Here is a 16,468-nt window from a genome sequence, read left to right on the forward strand (position 1 = left end):
TCCTACATGTATTTTTGTCCACATGCTCAGCTGCAACAGAATCCCAGTTGTTGCCCTTCCCTCATTCGGGTAGGCTCGGTCCCCCTCTGTGGTATAGAGGGTCCATATTGTGGAGGCGCCAGCTGGGCCACATCCGCGGCCGCAGTCGTGACAGTTATGTAGTAACATCATTGTGCCTGCATTGCCCAGAGTTTCAGACTCACAGGTGAAGGCTGAATGGTGGATCAGGAGCTTTTGACTCCCTGATTCAATATTCTATTCACCATCATGGGAATGTGGATATCTCTGAAATTGTTATGATGGAAAGGAGAGGGTGACCAATACCAAACCCCATGAGCCCTCTCAATTCATGGGCATCATAGCAACCAAGTGAGCTACCTTTATGGATGATACACTCCTGCCTATTCAACTATTGTGTGAAAAATATCTCATAGATCCTGGGTTCATTAGTATCTGCACCAAGAATGAGGCTAAGTAAGTATTTCTTAATTAGCTGTGAGGTTGTCGGTGGGGTGGATGGTACCATATTGTGCATGTAGGGGGCAGTACTGTGGGAACATTAGAAAGTGGGCGAAGGCAGCACTGTGAGAACATTATACTGTGTGTGAGGGGGATGCCAGTCCTGTGGAAACATTATCCTGTGTGTATGGGAACCTGCTATTATAGGAACATTATTCTATGTAGGGGGATGGCAGCATTGTGGGAACCTTATACTGTGTGTGGAGGGATGATGGTACTATGGAATCATCATTATACTGTGTGGAGAGAATGGCAGTACTGTGAGAAGATTATACTGTGTGTGGAGGGAACTTCTGTATTGTGAGATTATACTGTGTGTGGGGGTATAGCGATACTGTGGAAATATCTTTTGTGTGAGAGATGCCAGTAGTGTGGAAACATTATACTGCGTAAGGGGTGTAAAATGGTGTGTCACAAGAATGAATCCTCAGAGGGTTGCGGCATTTGTATAAAAAATGCCATATGTCATCCAGATGGGACCCTATGGAATCAATGGGAAGAAGAAGAGTTTCAGGAAGAAAGAGTCTAGATGCTACACCAGGTCAAGTGACCTTCATGACGCAGATTAGTGTTGTTATAAAGGCCATAGCTCCAAAGCCAGAACAGATTTGGCGCCAAGTAAAAAACGGGGTGCCAGAGAAGAATCTTAGGTACCAGGCCATGGTAAAGTGCCCAACACAGCTGGTTGTGGTGGCAGAACCCAGGAGCCTCCAGCACCGACCTCCACCTGCAGAGCCGCACTCCACATTGAGAATAATGGAGCCTCCAGCACCGACCTCCACCCGCAGAGCCGCACTCCACATAGAGAATAATGGAGCCTCCGGCACCGACCTCCACCCGCAGAGCCGCACTCCACATATATGGCTGCTCTGTGTGCACAGGACCTGTGATGAGGTCACAGGAGGGGAGGAGTCAGGGATCACATGACATCCGGAGTGCAGACGCTACATGGAGACTTCTCCTCAGTCAGTGACGTTCCCGCCATTATTTCCCCTCACTACTGGCACAATTACCCCGCGCCGCCTTTTCTACACAGTTATGTGTGGAATGTAACATGTGATTTCTCTGCTTGGAGACAAACAGACCCCACACATGAGGGAATTATCACCAGTTACCGGACGGCTACCATATGGCGGCATATGATTGTACTACCGACTCCAGACCAGGAGCTAAAATGCCGAAATCCCTTTTATTTAAAGGGAATCTGTCACCCCTTTTTTGAGATATCATATAATGATATCATTCAATTGTGTGTCACATAAGGATTCTCTTAGTACTTTTGCTTCCCCCTGACCCCGCACCTTTCATGCATAAATACCTTGTTTATATCGGTTCAAATGTATGTAAACTGCCGCTGTCCTGTCCGCTGGGCGGGGCTTATTCACCTGCTACCCCCCCCTCCCTGTCTTGTTCTACGCATTTCTTCTTGTGTAGATTAAAGGTAAGGGAAAAAAAATATTGATTTTTTTGTATAAGGTCTGCTGGGATTGGAGGGCCCTTTTGCATGGTGTTCTCCTGCTTTCGTGGCGGACCGGGATTGGAGCTTGCCATCCTTGGGTGCATTGTGGACATGGAGGAGCCTCGGGGCCCAAACCTCTGGGCTGTTCTGTTTGTTTACCTTGAAGCTAAGGGGGATAGACATCTGAAAAATTGGGACACTACAGGAGCATTTCTTATGTTTCGTTCAGCCCTTGTGGTTTCAGGGTATTGAGTTTGTAGATCCAAGGAACCTCCTTTCTGTTGGAACATTGGATTCTATTGGGGCTCTCAGGTGGAATATGTTCAATGGGTGAGATCCTTATACAGCCAGGGTCTTGTTTATGGTGCATACAGGTATATGTCGTGACAATCCATGTTTTGGGGAAACAGTGACCACATTGTGTCTATGTGAGTTCGGTCTCTTGTGGAGCAGCTGGGTGGTCCTGCCCGCATGCTGTTTGGGACAGGAGCACTCTATAACATATATAACATATTCGGTGTCACAAGACATTGGAGTGGTTATTTTAAAGGGAATCTGTCACCTCAATTTGGCACTGTATGTAAATGAGTTTGGTCCGGTCCGATGGGTGGTGTTTTGGCTCCTTCCCTCCACCCCTCCTTGGCCGCTGTACGCGATATTTCAAGTAATTTCCGTAGATGTCGTCCATATTCCACGCCTGAGCATTGCAATCTCCAATCGCGCGCGTACGCAGTATGCTTTGCCCAACTGCGGGCAAAGCCAAAAAGCATTAGTGAGAGCATGCGCCGGTGAACAATGTCCCGGAAGTATTTCGCTGCCATTTCTGTGTTCCGGGAATCGGTCTAAAGTTTCTTGTCCTGGGGCTGCAGCCCAGAGTAAAAAATTAGTTATGATGGTGGTGTTACCCGTTCCAGTGTTATCAATTAAAATTTTGGGATTGGCCAATAATGGAATAGTGGTATTTTTACCAAACTGAAGAGACCTCATCATCCGGTGATGAAGGGGTAAAAGTCATCAGATTGAAACGTTCTATGAAATTACATTACAGGACTTAAAGAAAGTAATTGAGACTCTCATACTACAAAAAAATAAAAACCTCACAAAAAGAGAAAGTACTGAACTAAACAATCTGAGGAAAAATAATGATATTGTCATCAGAGCTGCTGATAAAGGGGGGAGCATTGTTATCCAAAATTATTATGACTATATTGGGGAAGCTCAGCGATTATTAAATGATGCAAAGTATTATAAGGAGATTTTTCATGATCCTCTACCACTAATAATACCCACTTATAAAAAACTAATTACACAAGGTTTTACAGAAAATATTCTCAATGATAAAGAAATTTATTTTTAAACAATTCAGAGTCCATTTAAGCCATTTTTTTATCATTTGCCAAAGATCCATAAAAATCCTTTGAACCCTCCGGGAAGGCTGATAATATCTGGCATCGGATCCCTCAACTGCAATCTTAGACATTATTCTTCAACCGCATGTCAAAAAATTAAATAGTTATTTACGGGACTCCAGTCATTTAATAAGTTTAATTAGAGATTTGAAATGGAAAAAATCGTATATTTTTGTGAGGATGGATGTAGCTGCTTTATATTCTAATATTGAATTAGAAATTGGATTATTATGCGTTAAATTTTATCTCTCCACTGATGATCGTCTGTCTCCTGCACATAAATCTTTTAATCTAGAAAGTTTATCTTTTTATATTGAAGAATAATTATTGTAATTGTTTAAAAAAAAAAAACTACCATCAGACCCAGGGCACAGAAATGGGCTCGAAAGTCGCACCTACTTTTGCAAACCTTTTTATGGGGGTATTTGAACAAGTTTTTATTTATGAAGGGGCTTTTAACAATGGTATTAATTTTTTTCAAAAGATTCATTGACGACCTGTTCTTTATACTCGATAGCGATGTGATTGACCCAAAGGATTTTATCCAATTTTTAAACGACAATAACTGGGTTATCACTTTCAACTCAGAAATTAATGATGAGTATATCAATTTTTTTAGACATCACCATGTTCACTAAAAATGAATAGATCTGTACCAAAACATATTTCAAAGCAGTTGATGCCAACAGTTATATTCACTACACCAGCGGGCATTACAAGAAATAGTTGAACAATATCACTCATAACCAATTTCAAAGAATTAGGGAAAACTGCACAAATGAATTTGATTTTATTGAACAATCGAATATTCTTAAACAGAAATTTTTAAAACAAAAATATCCTAAAAAACTGGTCCATAATTCCTTCAGAAATGCCCCTCTTAGCTGCTCAGCCCTGTTCCTCAAAATACAACTTCTCCACCATGACAGAAGATCAGCTCTCCACCCTCCTTTCAAGATCACACCTCACCACTTGCATGCTTCACCGGCTCCCATCCCACCTCATCCCTAACCTCACCACAGTCTTCATCCCTACTCTAACACACCTCGTCAACCTCTCACTTACAAATGGTGTGTTCCCTTCATCCTTCAAACATGCCTCGATCACATCCATCCTCAAAAAGACCTCCCTTGACCCATCCTCTGTGTCTAGCTATCGCCCGATATCTCTTCTCCCTTATGCCTCAAAACTACTGGAACAGCATGTCCATCTTGAACTGTCCTCCCACCTCTCCTCCTGCTCCCTCTTTGACCGCCTACAATCAGGCTTCCAACTGCATCACTCAACTGAAACTGCCCTAACTATAGTCACCAACAACCTACTAACAGCTAAGAGCAAGCGACACTACTCTGTCCTCCTTCTCCTGGACCTGTCTTCTGCCTTCAACACTGTGGACCATTCCCTCCTGCTCTAGATTCTCTCATCTCTGGGCATCACAGGCTTGGCCCTATCCTGGATCTCATCATATCTAACAGACCGAACATTCAGTGTCTCCGTCTCCCACACCACCTCCTCACCTCACTCCCTGTCTGTCAGTGTTCCTCAAGGCTCAGTTCTAGGACCCCTACTCTTCTCCATCTACACCTTTGGCCTGGGACAGCTCATAGAATCCCACGGTTTGCAGTATCATCTCTATGCCGATGACACACAGATCTACCTATCTGGACCTGACCTCACCTCTTTACTGACCAAAATCCCACAATGTCTGTCCACTATTTCAGCCTTCTTCCCTGCTCGCTTTCTAAAACTGAACATGGACAAAACAGAATTCATAATCTTTTCCCCATCTCACTCTTCCCCTCCACCAGACCTATCCATCAATGTGAATGGCTGCTCACTTTCCCCAGTTCCGCATGCTCGGTGCCTTGGGGTGATCCTCGACTCTGCCCTCTCTTTCAAGCCACATATCCAAACCCAAGCCTCCTGCTGCCGTCTCAAACTCAAAAATATTTCCCGGATCCGTGCATTCCTTGACCATGAAGCCACAAGCACTAGTGCACGCCCTTATCATCTCCCGCCTTGACTACTGCAACCTCCTACTCTCTGGCCTCCCCACTAGCACTCTGGAACCACTCCAATCCATCCTACAGTCTGCTGCCCGACTAATCCACCTGTCTCCCCATTATTCCCCTGCCTCTCCCCTATGCCAACCTTTCATTGGCTTCCTATCGTCTAGAGGCTCCAGTTCAAAACCCTAGCTATGACATACAAAGCCATCCACAACCTGTCTCCTCCATACATCTGTGACATGGTCTCCCAGTACGTACCCACACGCAACCTTCGATCCTCTCAAGATCTCCTTCTCTACTCCCCTCTTATCTCTTCTTCCCACAACCGCATCCAAGACTTCTTTCGTGCTTCCCCCATACTCTGGAATTCTCTACCCCAACACATCAGACTCTCATCTACCATGGAAACCGTCAAAAAGAACCTGAAGACCCACCTCTTCTGACAAGCCTATAACCTGCAGTGATCCAAAGTCTACTGAACCGCTGCACGACCAGCTCTACCATCTCCTAGTGTATCCTCACCCATTCCCTATAGACTGTGAGCCCTTGCGGGCAGGGTCCTCTCTCCTTCTGTACTTGTGTGTCCCTTGTATTGCTCATGTTTAGTGTACTTGTCTATATTTGCCCCTTTTCACATGTAAAGAGCCATGGAATAAATGGCGCTATAAAAATGTATAATAATAATAAATAAAATAATAAAATCTAATCATGGATGCAGCCCTCCATCCTTTTAACAAAAAAACCCCACGGCGATTGGAGAGGTGAATGACCGTATATGAACCTTAGATGAACTCTGGAAGGGGTTAAATAAGCGTGATTAAGGCATTTTAGCTCCTGGTATGGAGTCCATAGCACAATCATATGCCGCCATATAGTAGACGTCCGGTAACTGGTGATAATTCCCTCATGTGTGGGGTCTATTTGTCTCCAGAGAAATCACACGTTACATTCCACACATAACACTGTGTAGAAAAGGCGGCGCGGGGTAATTGTGCCAGTAGTGAGGGGGAATAATGGCGGGAACGTCACTGACTGAGGAGAAGTCTCCATGTAGCGTCTGCTCTCTGGATATCATGTGACCCCTGACTCCTCCCCTCCTGTGACCTCATCCCAGGTCCTGTGCGCACAGAGCAGCCATATATGTGGAGTGCGGCTCTGTGGGTGGAGGTAGGTGCTGGAGATTCCCCATTACTGGGCGGGGGGGGGGGGGGGGACATTAACCTCTTCAACACTCAGACTTTTGGGGTTTTTGTTGCCACTTTATAAGAATCATACCGTTTTTGTTCTGTTTCCTGTAACAGCTACATACAACCCAACTATGGAAGACAGGAAGTAAGGAAACGGATTGTTCTCATAGTACAGGGCCCCTTTCTTGGACCCACACAGTGTAATGCCCCCATTATGCCCCTTATTCAGTATATATGATGCCCCCACACAGTATAATGCCCCCATTATGCCCCTTATTCAGCATATATGATGCCCCCACACAGTATAATGCCCCCATTATGCCCCTTATTCAGTATATATGATGCCCCCACACAGTGTAATGCCCCCATTATGCCCCTTATTCAGTATATATGATGCCCCCACACAGTATAATGCCCCCATTATGCCCCTTATTCAGTATATATGATGCCCCCCACACAGTGTAATGTCCCCATTATGCCCCTTATTCAGTATATATGATGCCCCCACACAGTGTAATGCCCCATTATGCCCCTTATTCAGTATATATGATGCCCCCCACACAGTGTAATGCCCCCATTATGCCCCTTATTCAGTATATATGATGCCCCCACACAGTGTAATGTCCCCATTATGCCCCTTATTCAGTATATATGATGCCCCCACACAGTGTAATGCCCCATTATGCCCCTTATTCAGTATATATGATGCCCCCCACACAGTGTAATGCCCCCATTATGCCCCTTATTCAGTATATATGATGCCCCCACACAGTGTAATGTCCCCATTATGCCCCTTATTCAGTATATATGATGCCCCCACACAGTGTAATGCCCCATTATGCCCCTTATTCAGTATATATGATGCCCCCACACAGTGTAATGCCCCCATTATGCCCCTTATTCAGTATATATGATGCCCCCCACACAGTGTAATGTCCCCATTATGCCCCTTATTCAGTATATATGATGCCCCCCACACAGTGTAATGCTCCCGTTATGTCCCTTATTCAGTATATATGATGCCCCCACACAGTATAATGCCCCCATTATGCCCCTTATTCAGTATATATGATGCCCCCCACACAGTGTAATGCCCCCATTATGCCCCTTATGCAGTATATATGATGCCCCCACACAGTGTAATGCCCCCATTATGCCCCTTATTCAGTATATATGATGCCCCCACACAGTATAATGCCCCCATTATGCCCCTTATTCAGTATATATGATGCCCCCACACAGTGTAATGCCCCCATTATGCCCCTTATGCAGTATATATGATGCCCCCACACAGTGTAATGCCCCCATTATGCCCCTTATGCAGTATATATGATGCCCCCCACACAGTGTAATGCCCCATTATGCCCCTTATGCAGTATATATGATGCCCCCACACAGTGTAATGCCCCCATTATGCCCCTTATTCAGTATATATGATGCCCCCACACAGTATAATGCCCCCATTATGCCCCTTATTCAGTATATATGATGCCCCCACACAGTATAATGCCCCCATTATGCCCCTTATTCAGTATATATGATGCCCCCACACAGTATAATGCCCCCATTATGCCCCTTATTCAGTATATATGATGCCCCCACACAGTGTAATGCCCCCATTATGCCCCTTATTCAGTATATATGATGCCCCCACACAGTATAATGCCCCCATTATGCCCCTTATTCAGTATATATGATGCCCCCACACAGTGTAATGCCCCCATTATGCCCCTTATTCAGTATATATGATGCCCCCACACAGTATAATGCCCCCAATATGCCCCTTATCCAGTATATATGATGCCCCCCACACAGTGTAATGTCCCCATTATGCCCCTTATTCAGTATATATGATGCCCCCACACAGTGTAATGCTCCCATTATGCCCCTTATTCAGTATATATGATGCCCCCACACAGTGTAATGTCCCCATTATGCCCCTTATTCAGTATATATGATGCCCCCACACAGTGTAATGCCCCCATTATGCCCCTTATTCAGTATATATGATGCCCCCCACACAGTGTAATGTCCCCATTATGCCCCTTATTCAGTATATATGATGCCCCCCACACAGTGTAATGCCCCCATTATGCCCCTTATGCAGTATATATGATGCCCCCACACAGTGTAATGCCCCCATTATGCCCCTTATTCAGTATATATGATGCCCCCACACAGTATAATGCCCCCATTATGCCCCTTATTCAGTATATATGATGCCCCCACACAGTGTAATGCCCCCATTATGCCCCTTATGCAGTATATATGATGCCCCCACACAGTGTAATGCCTCCATTATGCCCCTTATGCAGTATATATGATGCCCCCCACACAGTGTAATGCCCCATTATGCCCCTTATGCAGTATATATGATGCCCCCACACAGTGTAATGCCCCCATTATGCCCCTTATTCAGTATATATGATGCCCCCACACAGTATAATGCCCCCATTATGCCCCTTATTCAGTATATATGATGCCCCCACACAGTATAATGCCCCCATTATGCCCCTTATTCAGTATATATGATGCCCCCACACAGTATAATGCCCCCATTATGCCCCTTATTCAGTATATATGATGCCCCCACACAGTATAATGCCCCCATTATGCCCCTTATTCAGTATATATGATGCCCCCACACAGTATAATGCCCCCATTATGCCCCTTATTCAGTATATATGATGCCCCCACACAGTATAATGCCCCCATTATGCCCCTTATTCAGTATATATGATGCCCCCACACAGTGTAATGCCTCCATTATGCCCCTTATTCAGTATATATGATGCCCCCCACACAGTGTAATGCCCCCATGATGCCCCTTATGCAGTATATATGATGCCCCCACACAGTGTAATGCCCCCATTATGCCCCTTATTCAGTATATATGATGCCCCCACACAGTATAATGCCCCCATTATGCCCCTTATTCAGTATATATGATGCCCCCACACAGTGTAATGCCCCCATTATGCCCCTTATGCAGTATATATGATGACCCCCACACAGTGTAATGCCCCCATTATGCCCCTTATTCAGTATATATGATGCCCCCCACACAGTAATGCCCCCATTATGCCCCTTATTCAGTATATATGATGCCCCCCACACAGTGTAATGCCCCCATTATGCCCCTTATTCGGGTATATATGATGCCCCAACACAGTATAATGCCCCTATTATGCCCCTTATGCAGTATATATGATGCCCCCCACACAGTGTAATGCCCCCATTATGCCCCTTATTCAGTATATATGATGCCCCCCCACAGTGTAATGCTCCCATTATGCTCCTTATTCAGTATATATGATGCCCCCACACAGTGTAATGCCCCCATTATGCCCCTTATTCAGTATATATGATGCCCCCCACACAGCGTAAGGCCCCATTATGCCCCTTATGCAGTATATATGATGCCCCCACACAGTGTAATGCCCCCATTATGCCCCTTATTCAGTATATATGATGCCCCCACACAGTGTAATACCCCCATTATGCCCCTTATTCAGTATATATGATGCCCCCCGCACAGTGTAATGCCCCCATTATGCCCCTTATTCAGTATATATGATGTCCCCCACACAGTATAATGTCCCCATTATGCCCCTTATGCAGTATATATAATGCCCCCATAATGCTCCTTATTCAGTATATATGATGCCCCCACACAGTGTAATGCCCCCATTATGCCCCTTATTCAGTATATATGATGCCCCCCACACAGTATAATGTCCCCATTATGCCCCTTATGCAGTATATATAATGCCCCCATAATGCTCCTTATTCAGTATATATGATGCCCCCACACAGTGTAATGCTCCAATTATGTCCCTTATTCAGTATATATGATGCCCCCACACAGTATAATGCCCCCATTGTGCCCCTGTAAGCAGGTGACCGGATACAACACACAGGCAGCACCTCTTAGCGGACACAGTGCTCACTACACCACAATATATACTGTATATATATATATATATATATATATATATATACACACTGCTCAAAAAAGTAAAGGGAACACTTAAACATCAGAATATAACTCAAAGTAAATCAAGTTTTTGTGAAATCAAACTGTCCACTTAGGAACAGTCAAAAGTGACCAAAACATCAGCCAGAAAGCATTGGCACTGAGATGTGGTCTGTGGTCCCCACCTGCAAAACCACTCCTTTATTGAGGGTGTCTTGATTATTGACAATAATTTCCATCTGTTGTCTATTCCATTTGCGCAACAGCATGTGAAATTGATTGTCAATCAGTGTTGCTTCCTAAGTGGACAGTTTGATTTCACAGAAGTTTGATTTACTTGGAGTTATATTCTGTTGTTTAAGTGTTCCCTTTATTTTTGAGCAGTGTATATATGTTTCTAGAGCCGTAGTAGAAGATGAAGATGTCGTCCTCACCATGAAGTAGTTATTTCTCCTGTCCTGTGTAATGAATATCTCCTGCAGTATTGCTAATGCCGATTCCAGTGTCGGGAAATGAGGCGAGAATTAGCGTTATGGAAGATGAGTCTATGAGGAACGTATTCAGCTGCCGACTCCGAGGGAGAAACTGCTTGTTGTCTGTGGCCTAAATATATAGGTTTTATTAGTAGATGTAAAAAAGGAAACTAAATACTGTAAAATAATAAATCTCCTCATATGTTTCCCTTATTACCTCCAGTAATTATATTATTACACAGGATGTTTATGATGTTACATCAGCTCATCTTCTCATTCAGGTCTCTACAATATCGGATCCTCTCAGTGAAGATCTTCTATAGAAGAGAATTTTCCATCAAAGATAGATATGGACAGAGACAAGATGGCGGAGAGGATATTACACCTCACCCTAGAGATCCTCTTCCGGCTTACTGGAGAGGTGAGAGATTCTGATGACGTCACATTACATCATTCTTATCTATGGGAATAACAGATGGACAGAACTGGAGAGGTGAGGACTCTGGAAATGTATGTAGTGAGATTTATTAATGTGTCTCCATTACCAGGATTACACAGTAGTGAAGAAGACCTCTAGTGAGCACTGTCAGGCCCCTATGACTGAGGGATGGAGAAGACCACTGAGCGCAATCACGGGGCCTCCACCTCACCCCCTGATACATGAGGACATCAATGACCAGAAGATCCTAGAACTCATCTACAAGATGATTGAACTGCTGACTGGAGAGGTGACACTGCTGGGAATGCTGGGACATTATACAGTAACACTATGAAGGGATCGGAGGATGATGGTATCATTGTATGTGTCAGGTTCCTATAAGGTGTCAGGATGTTGCTGTCTATTTCTCCATGGAGGAGTGGGAGTATTTAGAAGAACACAAAGATCTATACAAGAACGTCATAATGGAGGTTCCCCAGCCCCTCACATCACCAGGTAATAGACAAGACTAAATACACACGGTCTATAATTATCTGTATGTAAAGAATGAATTCAGTCCCTGTATATATTTCCTCCAGTTCTATCCAGTAAGAGGACAACACCAGAGAGATGTCCCCGTCCTCTTCTTCCACAGGACTGTAAGCAAGAAGATCCCAATGTTCCTCAGGATCATCAGGTAGATGGAGAGAAGGTGTCATGAGATCTCCCCTATGATGTGTAGACGGCTGTGAAGATCTTGTGCTCAGTCTTGTTTTATCCCCCAGTATTATATGTTTTATATTTGTGTAATGAGAACGGTGGAGATGGCAGAATTAGAGCTGATCATAGATGGGACTTCTCCATCTGTCTGACTTTTACAATATTTGTTTCAGGGTAAAGATCTGACCCATATTATTACTACAGAGACATATGTGAGGGTTGATGAGTGGTGTAAAGAGGAGATTCCCACATATGACTATCCAGGTGAGTAGTAACCACTAAATGCAGAGAAGTCACTGATTCTTCTCAGTCACCGGCTGTGGCTGGTTTATCGGTGGTGTAGTCCGGCTGTATTACCATGATCATCATTTTGCATCTAGACCACAACATTCTCCTCCACCCAAAACTGTTCAAATGACTTTAGACACTGAAAGCCCTTTTCAATAGAACTTACAACCTGGAGGATCCACTTACCCCCTGAAATTAGGAGACACTGATCCGTCACCTGCCCAGGTCTGTATACTATAAAGCCAAATGACAGTGTACATAGAATGTGCTGATAAGTTAGAAAATCACTTGAAGAAAAATATTATGATGTGCCTGTAAGAGAAAGTGGAGGGTAATGATGCTGTTGGCTTCCTAGAACCCTGATATCTTATTGGATGAATCTTCCTTCTCTCCCTTCTGTGCTGCTGAATGTGCTCATATGGTCCCTACAAGACCAGGACCAGTCTTTCTGGCCAAACTTTGCTTTTATGATCGACAGCATTAAATGTGCAGTGAGACCAAGTGTGAATATCTGTACAATAGCAACTGAGTCTCCCTTTATCCTGACTATTCAATTTCTTTTGAGACCAACCAACTTCAAACAGACTTGTGATAAACTACATAAAAAACATTACACTTGTCCCACGATATATCTCTAAGCTGTGCGTGGTCGATGGCTGTAATATACATTTATTCATGCCTGCAGGAGATGTGTTAGCATGGCTCGTGCCCTGGTTTCATGGAATCACTTCATGTCATAAATTGCATTGCTTTAGATCCTAAGGAATTCAGATTACTGCACAATCTCCTGAAATGGAGAGCAACATTATTTTCTCTAATCTTCTGGACAGGACTAATAGTAGCTCTTATGGTCCACCATAAATGAATGCAATTCCGGTTTGCTGTTGGAGTTCTCCCCTCGTACATACGTTGTTGTTGGGGATGTAACAGTTTTTTTTACTCTGTCTTTTTTTACTTGTTCATCCTGTATGATAGTTTGATTGTGGTGGGATTGTCCAGCGTCACTTATGTGAGTCTAAAACTCCCTAATAGTCTTAAAAAAAACCTCTCCATCGCCTCGTCCAAATTCCTAAGAGCTAAATTTAATGTGAACTGCACAGTAACCTACACACAGTATCATGTCGGCGCCGTTATGCTGATTACATTGATACCTGGTGATGAAATCTGTCTTGTGGTTGTTGTTTAATCTTTACTTGTAGTTTTCAGTTAATGAGATTCTCATGCTCTAGGGCGAGGCTGTGGGCAGGGATGGGGGCAAAATGCCATTTTGCTGGCTGTAATTTTTTTTTCTAAGCCTCACAATAGCCAAAATAATTATAGGCATTATCAATAATAATATCAACGCTATTAAACGCATTATGTAAAGTAGGGGGCAGGTCACTGAAGGATCAGTGACCTGTCATAAGCCAATACAGATGCATATGTAATCAGAGCACCACATAAAACCCCGCCCACAGGCCGCCCACAGCACCACCCCGAAACACGAGAATCTCATTAACTGAAAACTACAAATACAGATTAACCCCTTCACCCCCAAGGGTGGTTTGCACGTTCATGACGGGCCAATTTTTACAATTCTGACCACTGTACCTTTATGAGGTCATAACTCTGGAACGCTTCCATGGATCCCGGTGATTCTGACATTGTTTTCTCGTGACATATTGTACTTCATGTTAGTGGTAAAATTTCATTCAAATAACTTGCGTTTATTTGTGAGAAAAACGGAAATTTGGCGAAAATTTTGAAAATTTTGCGATTTTCCAACTTTGAATTTTTATGCCCTTAAATCACAGAGATACGGCACACAAAAAACTTGATAACTAACATTTCCCACATGTTTACTTTACATCAGCACAATTTTGGAACCAAAATTTTTTTTTGTTAGGAAGTTATAAGGGTTAAAAGTTGACCAGCGATTTCTCATTTTTACAACACCATTTTATTTTTAGGACCACATCACATTTGAAGCCACTTTGAGGGGTCTATATGATAGAAAATACCCAAAAGTGACACCATTCTAAAAACTGCACCCCTTAAGGTGCTCAAAACCACATTCAAGAAGTTTATTAACCCTTTAGGTGCGTCACAGGAATTTTTTTGAATATTTAAAAAAAAAATGAACATCTAACTTTTTTTCATAAAAAAAATACTTCAGGTTCATTTTTTTTTATTTTACCAAGGGTAACAGGAGAAATTGAACTGCAAAAGTTATTGTGCAATTTGTCCTGAGTACGCAGATACCTGATATGTGGGGGGGAACGACTGTTTCGGCGCATGGCAGAGCTCAGAATGGAAGGAGCGCTGTTTGACTTTTTCAATGCAAAATTGGCTGGAATTCAGATTGGACGCCATGTCACGTTTGGAGAGTCCCTGATGTACCTAAACAGTGGAAACCCCCTACAAGTGACCCCATTTTAGAAACTAGACCCCCCAAGGAACTTATCTAGATATGTGGTGAGAACTTTGAACCCACAAGGGCTTTACAGAAGTTTATAACGTACAGCGGTACAATTAAAAAATCATATTTTTTCCACAAAAATGATCTTTTCACCCCAATTTTTATTTTCCCAAGGGTAACAGGACCCTAAAAGTTATTGTGCAATTTGTCCTGAGTACGCTGATACCCCACATGTGGGGGTAAACCACTATTTGGGCGCATGGCAGAGCTCGGAAGGGAAGCAGCGCCATTTGACGTTTTTGGCTGGAATTGAGATCGGACACGATGTCGCGTTTGGAAAACCCCTGATGTACCAAAACAGTGGAAACCCCCCACAAATGACACCATTTTGGAAACTAGACCCCCTAAGGAACTTATCTAGATGTGTGGTGAGAACTTTGAACCCCCATGGGCTTCACAGAAGTTTATAACATAAAGCCATACAATTAAAAAATCATATTTTTTCCACAAAAATGATCTTTTCACCCTCAATTCTTATTTTTCCAAGGGTAACAGGACCCTAAAAGTTATTGTGCAATTTGTCCTGAGTACGCTGATACCCCACATGTGGGTGTAAACCACTATTTGGGCGCATGGCAGAGCTCGGAAGGGAAGCAGCGCCATTTGACGTTTTGGGCTGGAATTGAGATCGGACACCATGTCGCGTTTGGAAAACTCCTGATGTACCAAAACAGTGGAACCCCCCCACAAATGACACCATTTTGGAAACTAGACCCCCTAAGGAACTTATCTAGATGTGTGGTGAGCACTTTGACCCCCCCAGTGCTTCACAGAAGTTTATAACACCCGGGCGTGAAAATAAAAAATTCGTATTTTTTCCACAAACATGATCTTTTAATCACCATTTTTTTATTTTCCCAAGGGTACCAGGAGAAATTGGACCCCAAAAGTTGTTGTCCAATTTGTCCTGAGTATGCTGATACCCCATATGTGGGAGAAAACTACTGCATGGGCACACGTCGGGGCTCGGAAGGGAAGTAGTGACGTTTTGGAATGCAGACTTTGATGGAATGGTCTGCGGGTGTCATGTTGCCTTTGGAGAGCCCCTAATGTACCTAAACAGTGGAAACCCCCCACAAATGACACCATTTTGTATACTAGACCCCCCAAGGAACTTATCTAGATGTGTGGTGAGCACTTTGAACCCCCCAGTGCTTCACAGAAGTTTACAACGCCCGGGCGTGAAAATAAAAAATTCGTATTTTTTCCACAAACATGATCTTTTAGTCACCATTTTTTTATTTTCCCAAGGGTACCAGGAGAAATTGGACCCCAAAAGTTGTTGTCCAATTTGTCCTGAGTATGCTGACACCCCATATGTGGGAGAAAACTACTGTATGGACACACGTCGGGGCTCGGAATGGAAGCAGTGACGTTTTGGAATGCAGACTTTGATGGAATGGTCTGCGGGTGTCATGTGCGTTTGGAGAGCCCCTGATGTACCTAAACTATTGAAACTCCCCACAAGTGACCCCATTTTGGACACTAGACCCCCCACGGAACTTATCTAGATGTGTGGTGAGCACTTTGAACCCCCAAGTGCTTCACAGAA

General features: G+C 43.7%; 1 protein-coding gene across 1 annotated transcript in view; it reads left to right on the plus strand.

Annotated features, from left to right (window-relative positions):
• Positions 1-6,586: 6,586 nt before the first annotated feature.
• The window catches only part of LOC141047240 (uncharacterized), a 640,258-nt gene continuing 630,376 nt past the window's right edge, over positions 6,587-16,468 (plus strand). The window contains exons 1-2 of the mRNA XM_073542228.1: positions 6,587-6,728; positions 11,314-11,453. Coding sequence (XP_073398329.1) covers positions 11,382-11,453 — 72 coding nt within the window. The 5' untranslated portion in view covers positions 6,587-6,728; positions 11,314-11,381. The remainder of the gene's footprint in view (positions 6,729-11,313; positions 11,454-16,468) is intronic.

This window comes from Dendrobates tinctorius, unplaced genomic scaffold, assembly GCF_039654945.1.
Source record: "Dendrobates tinctorius isolate UK_male_01 unplaced genomic scaffold, ASM3965494v1 ptg000126l, whole genome shotgun sequence".
NCBI classification, from domain to species: Eukaryota; Metazoa; Chordata; class Amphibia; order Anura; family Dendrobatidae; genus Dendrobates; species Dendrobates tinctorius.